This window comes from Podarcis pityusensis (genome assembly GCF_964106645.2).
Source record: "Podarcis pityusensis genome assembly, chromosome: 1".
Classification (NCBI taxonomy): domain Eukaryota; kingdom Metazoa; phylum Chordata; class Lepidosauria; order Squamata; family Lacertidae; genus Podarcis; species Podarcis pityusensis.
The window spans coordinates 114,416,958-114,423,404 of NC_138028.1; the positions used below are offsets into that span (position 1 = coordinate 114,416,958).

Sequence of the window (6,447 nt, forward strand, 5' to 3'; positions counted from 1 at the left end):
TCTGCTATTATTTTTAATTCATTTTGGATTGCCAGGTGAGGCGAGGAAGGACGGTGCGCCTCTACCACACACCTCCCAGAAATGCGATTTGCAAACCCACCGAAGCAGCCCGTTCGAAGGCTCTGAAGACGCTGACCTAGTGCTGAAGTTCAGCTGGGAACCTGATGCGAACAGCCCTGGCCTCTTTGCAGGAAGCTCGGAGCCGAAGGGTAGGGGGAAAGTAAACAAAAGTTCCTTCTTTATTCTCTGCTTCGCTGTTGCTCAGTGGTAGTTGATCGTCTGCTTTGGAAGCAGAAGGTCCTCAGGTTCATTCCTCAGGTTCAGCATCTCCAGGAAAGGCTCCCGACCTGAGAGAGCCGTGCAGGGAATCTTGAGTTAGACGAACCAATGATTCAGTATCTGCAGGCCACGACTGAATATTTGGAGACTGGTGGATCCGACCGTTTCCTAACCACTTCTGCTACCCTCGGCCAACAAAGGTGCGCGAATGAACCCACACATCACCACCATTTTTATAAAGAGTTTATATATAAAAACCACCTATAATCGCTTTCCCCCTAGGCTGGAGATCTCTTGAGACTCTGCGGGAGTGGGCTGTCGCCTAGCAGGAAAGCTTTTGCCGCCAGATTCTTGGGTCATTGCTGGGCGGGAAGCGGATGGTTGCTGCTGTAACAGACCAGGGCAGCTTTCGCAATGTATGGCGTGTTTCCCACGTCTGTGAGCTGCACGACCTGGGAGTAGGCTGCTTGGCGCTCGGTGCTTTCCCTCCGGAGGGGAGCAAAGCTGCTCCCGGACCCCCGCCGGAAAAGCATCCGAGAACGCGTTTCTGTTTCCATCTCCGCACCGAAAGAAGCGACGGCAACTAGGGAACCTGAACAGGGAACTGAGCGCAATGCAAGGAGGAAACGAGCGCTGGTTGTACCCTAATGAGCCTTCCTCATACGTGAAATCGTTCTGCGAGTTCGGTGCTGGGTGGAGACCTTGAACGCTTACACAACGCAGCGCGCAAAGGATCTCCGCGATCTGACAAAAGAAAGAGCCCGAAACGCTCTTTCTTTCTCTTTCAAGGAGGCTACTCCTAGTTCCTCGGTCAAAAGTATAAGGGGACAATCCACACACACACCCTTTCCCTCTCAATATCCCCAAGCCTCGCGCGCCAGCGCAAGGGTTAATCTCTCCTGCGGGTACAAACAGGTCCGCCGAGTCTCTGGCTGGCGACAGATGGCCACTTTCTTTCGGGCCACAAAGGGATGGCAGGGAGAGCCGGGCGGCATACGAATGGGCAGCTCACGTGACCCGCGCGAAGCTTGACGTGGGTGACCATATGGCGCGTGCCAGGGGAAGGCTGACGCAGTCGCTGGGTGGGTAGGGGGGGGTGTAGCGGGAGGGGGGAGGAGCGAAGGAGGTGGAGCTTGCTGGCTGGCCATCCCCAGGGGGTGCCTTCGCTGCCCGCCCCCTCCTCCTCCTCCTCCCCCCCCCCAGCAGAAGAGCCTCGGCTATATATATAAGCGGAGTCTCCTGCATGCAGCCTCAAGGAAAAAACCACACATAAATCCAATAAAAAGTGGCACGTCCCTCCGTTGTAAGGAAAGCTTCCCAGGAGCAACAGGGTTATGAGACCATCACTGCAAAGGACACGCTGAAGAAGAAAAAGAGAAAGGTAAATATTTGATTCCCTCCTTAGCACCCATCTCCTCTTTATACAGTATCCGTGGCTTGGGTGAAGGATATGCCTAAAAAAGAAAAGGGGAAAAAAGCACCCCAACCCATCGCACGACTAGCTTTATTTCCCCAGAAGGCTATTATTTCCTCTATCTGAACGAAATAAGGATGAACCATTGGATTGGCTCTTTTCACTACATTTTTATTTTTTAAAAAATATTTTTTTAATGACCTTTCTTGTTGGCGAACTCTTTTCGCCACACGCTTGGGTCCAGTACGATCTTACTCAGGAGTAAAGCATGGGCATAGCCAAGGGAGGGGCAAGGTGGGGTAGCTGTCCCCCTAAATCAAGTAAATCAATACAAAATACTTAACTAGCTGAGGTTCTCTCTCCCCGCCCCCCCCCAGCATAAAGCCTGCTCCTCCCCCTACATAAATCCTGGCAAAACCCATGAAGTAAAGACCCGCCGATCCAACGCTCTCGACCTACTCGCTAGAAAGCGCGCGTTGTATGACATCCTTCAGTTCCCCCATCTGCGTTTCTGCTGCTGCGTCAAGCCGTGTGAGGCGCAGCGACACAAAAAATACGGTAGAAATGATCCGAGGAATCAGTAGTAATGCCTTGTTGCGCATGGCACTGGTTTTTTTTTTGGGGGGGGGGCGGGGATCAGAGCCAAATCGAATCCAGTAGACCTTGTCCTTACAGATTGGAAGGAGTGTGGGCTGCAGTCTAGAACAGGTGCCGCTGGATTTCTTTCTTTCTTTCTTTTGGCGGTGGAAAGAGAGAAGAAAAATGGGGCGTCAAATCAGTTGATAGGACTCGCCTGTCCTTTGACAGGTCAGGATTGGGAACTGGCGGGTTGCTTGCTAAAAGAGAGAGGGAAGTTCCTATATGGGGAGAGGGAAAGTGGGCAACAGATGGGTCAGGTTTCGCTCCCCATTGCCGCTGGAGGGAGAGGGGCTGCGCTGGTGACGGAGAAGCAAACGGTTTCACTCAACTGTTGCATTTGGATCGCCTTGTAGTTCCGGAGGCTTCGGTAGAGTCGCTTGCCTAAGACGGTCAGGATCGGTCCATCCCCTTCATTAGCAAACGCGTCCTCTCGCAAGGTTGGGGATCCTCAGGCAGAAAGGGGGGTGGGGGAAGGCAGGGGAGGGGTGGTTTATTAGAGAGGCTGTGGCTGCACCTGATCCCCTGTCTGGGCGGCAGACTTTGGCTGGACTCTGAACAGTTGGGAAGTCTGCACGGCTATTGTAGGGGAGAATGAAGTGGCAGAATGAAATGTGGGCAGAATGAAAAGGGGCACCCAACTCAACGGATAAATCCTGCCCGGGCTGAATAATCGTTGGCCATTTGTCCCGCTGACTGTGCTGCTGCGTGATGTTCTCTCCCCCACGCCCGCCCCCCCCCCCAGACATTTTCTTCTTTCCGATTCTCTCCGTCAAATTTCATTCTATCTATAATCTCCTCAGAGAGCCACCACCAACACTAATATAAACAAGTTATATAATGCTATTTGAGACGATCGATCTCATTGTGGTGGAGACGCGCGGAGAAAAGTCGAAGTTTGTTTACTGGGGAAGGCTTAGGAGTCAGAGAGTCTAAAGCTGCAGTACTCTTTCGCCTCGGAGGAAACTCGGTTGAATTGAATAGGACGTCTCCGTAGACGGGGTGAGGATTGCGCCGTAAGTTTCAAATTGCTAGGAAACTTCTTTAAGAACCCAATTTGCAGAAAGTCGCATAGAAATGTGGGGGGGGGGGGTGAAACTCACCAAAGCCAATTATCACATTGTAATCAGTGTGAACGGAATAACTATTATAGAACTTCCTAAATAATGCTGACAAGGAGAAAATCCTGTGCATTTCTACTCAGAAGTAAACCTCGCTGGTTTCAGTGGCGCCTACTCCGTGGCAAATGCATTTAGGATTGTAGCCCCGGAGGAAGGGCTTGGAGGAAGTTATTGGGAGTGTCCTCTCTGCTAAATGCTTTTTCTCTTGTGATCTCTTCCGCGCGCAGGATCCTGCAGGATGACCAAATCGTACAGCGAGAGCGGGCTGATGGGGGAGCCCCAGCCGCAGGGTCCCCCCAGCTGGACGGACGACTGCCTCAGCTCCCAGGACGAGGAGCACGAGGCGGAGAAGAAAGAGGGCGACCTGGAAGCTATGCACGCCGAAGCCGAGGTGGACTCGCTGAGGAACGGCGAGGAGGAAGAAGAGGAGGAGGAAGAGGACGACCTCGAAGAAGAGGAGGAGGAAGAAGAGGAGGAGGAGGAGGAAGAAGAAGACGACGATCAGAAGCCCAAGAGGCGCGGTCCCAAGAAGAAGAAGATGACCAAGGCTCGCTTAGAGAGGTTCAAGCTGCGGCGCATGAAGGCCAACGCCCGCGAGCGGAACCGCATGCACGGCCTCAACGCGGCTCTGGACAACTTGCGGAAGGTGGTGCCTTGCTATTCCAAGACGCAGAAGCTGTCCAAGATCGAGACTCTGCGCCTGGCCAAGAACTACATCTGGGCCCTCTCGGAGATCCTGCGCTCGGGCAAGAGCCCCGACCTGGTCTCTTTCGTGCAGACGCTCTGCAAAGGCCTGTCCCAGCCTACCACCAACCTAGTGGCCGGCTGCCTGCAGCTCAACCCGAGGACTTTCCTGCCTGAGCAGAGCCAGGACCTGCCTCCGCACATGCAACCGCCCAGCGCTTCCTTCCCGGTGCACCCTTACGCCTACCAGTCGCCGGGGCTGCCTAGCCCGCCTTACGGCACCATGGACAGCTCCCACCTGTTCCACGTGAAAGCGCCGCACTCCTACGGCGCGGCGCTGGAGCCTTTCTTCGAGAGCGCGCTGGCTGAGTGCGCCAGCCCTTCCTTCGACGGGCCCCTAAGCCCTCCGCTCAGCGTCAACGGGAACTTCTCTTTCAAACACGAACCTTCCGGAGAGTTTGAGAAAAATTATGCCTTCACCATGCACTACCCCGCCGCCGCCGGCCTGGCGGGGACCCCGGGACACGGATCGCTCTTCTCCTGCTCTGCCTCTCGCTGCGAGATCCCCATCGACAACCTCCTGCCCTACGAGAGCCATGCCCACCACGAGAGGGTCATGAGTGCCCAGCTCAATGCCATCTTTCACGACTGAGCCCTTCCAGAAGCGTCGGGGCAGAGGAGCGAAGGGGCATCGAGGGGATGCCTTGCTTGGGAAGGGGGACCCCCACAGACGCCCACCCACCCTAGGGCTCCAAGTGCAAAAAGACGGGAAGGGGCAAAGGGGGGAACTTCCAAACGCCAGAGTCATCTATATAAATATATGGGGAGGCTCCATTTTTCCTGGTCCCCCTTCTGTAAATCCCACCTCCCTCCGCTATGCTTCCCCACCCCGCACGGTCCCGAATGTAAATCTGCACTATCAATTTAGTGTAGAAGAAAGTCAGCCAGTCTCCCCACTGATCGGGACAAAAAAAAAAAAAAAAACACAAGCAATAATTAGGATCTATGCAATTCTTATTAATTTTTTTTTGTTTTTGAAACTAGACGTGGGCCAGTTAAAAAAAAAATCCAAAAAAATATATATAAAATGTCTATTTTTCAACCAGCATTTTTCCTACTTGCTACCTTTTCCCATGCCGAATTATTTTGTTGTGGTTTTGTACAGAATTTTTAATAACTTTTGATAAACTATTTTAAACCATGCAGCTTCATCGATTTTTATACGTATTGGAAACAAAGTAGAATTATATCTAATTTATACGAAATAATTTAAGTAATTTAAACCAGCAGAAAAGTGCTTAGAAGAGGTGTGTGGGGAGGGGGGGATGTTCTGTTGCCTTAGCACCTCCCCGCCCCGTTCATTTTCCTTTCACGTTCTTCACACACACAAATGCACAGCGCCAGCAAAGTCTTTCCCATTAAAATTTCGTTTCCTTCCAGTAAGAACCAGATTCCTACAGGGTTTTTGGATTATTATTTTTTTAAAAAATGGAAGTAGGAAAATATTTATTTCCTATTGGAACATATCAATCCAACGGAGGTTTGCAAAACCTTATGTGCGGATAGAGACACGCTCCCACTCGCCAGACATTCATGTTTTCATAAGGAAATGCCAAGTTCTTCCCTTTTTTCCCGAATCAAAAGCTGCTTGACTATCACATTCAATTTGCACTGTTTCTTTTTAATCTTTGGCGTCCCCGTCCCTTCTCCTCACGTGATTTTGAAGAGAACAGAGATAACTTGAAAACACTTAATGTTTCCAGGCAATGATAAATGCATGATATATATATATTTTTAAATATATACATAGTCACATGAATCGATGGTTTGTCATATTTCCGTCCAGGAGTCGAAAAGCCAATCAGGTTCACTATGGTTGGGGTTGTTATATAATATGCTGGTGGATTGTAGTCAGTAGTTTCAAACCCATTCGAACCATTTGACTTCGTAATTAGAACAATATAGTTATTATGCATGTACAATGCAATCCGCAATAAGTGCTGTCTGAAATGTAACGCTGGTTCAACCGAACTCAATCTGTACTGTAATTTTGTTCGTAATCCTGTATATGACTATGTAATGCACATTTGGGAATTTAGTAAGCACACCTTTGGAACGAGATAGTAAGGAGACGTCCGTCAAATGTTGCATTTCTCCTTAAATATGATTCCCCTCTCCCTTCCCCCTTCTTAGTGTGAGCAATTCCTATGGGATTATTGTAATAGTTCCTTAAAAAAAGGTGCAACCTTTACTAATTTGTACAATAAACGGAAGTTTAAGAAAAAAAACAAAACAAACCAAGGTGCAGTCCAA

At 50.4% G+C, this 6,447-nt stretch overlaps 1 protein-coding gene across 2 annotated transcripts; it reads left to right on the top strand.

Annotated features, from left to right (window-relative positions):
- Positions 1 to 1,500: 1,500 nt before the first annotated feature.
- On the top strand, positions 1,501 to 6,094 carry NEUROD1 (neuronal differentiation 1). 2 transcript variants are annotated; one of them, XM_080974927.1, is made up of 2 exons: positions 1,501 to 1,660; positions 3,678 to 6,094. In XM_080974927.1, the coding sequence occupies exon 2, from the start codon at positions 3,689 to 3,691 to the stop codon at positions 4,784 to 4,786; it is 1,098 nt and encodes a 365-aa protein (XP_080831053.1). In that variant the 5' UTR covers positions 1,501 to 1,660; positions 3,678 to 3,688; the 3' UTR covers positions 4,787 to 6,094. The 2 variants fall into 2 exon arrangements, with proteins under 2 accessions (XP_080831053.1, XP_080831054.1); XM_080974928.1 differs by lacking the exon at positions 1,501 to 1,660 and adding an exon at positions 2,343 to 2,500.
- Positions 6,095 to 6,447: the final 353 nt, after the last annotated feature.

What these genes read in the sequence shown, in the direction of transcription:
- NEUROD1 (XM_080974927.1), top strand. Translation starts at nt 3,689, where the DNA reads ATGACCAAATCGTACAGCGAGAGCGGGCTGATGGGGGAGCCCCAGCCG.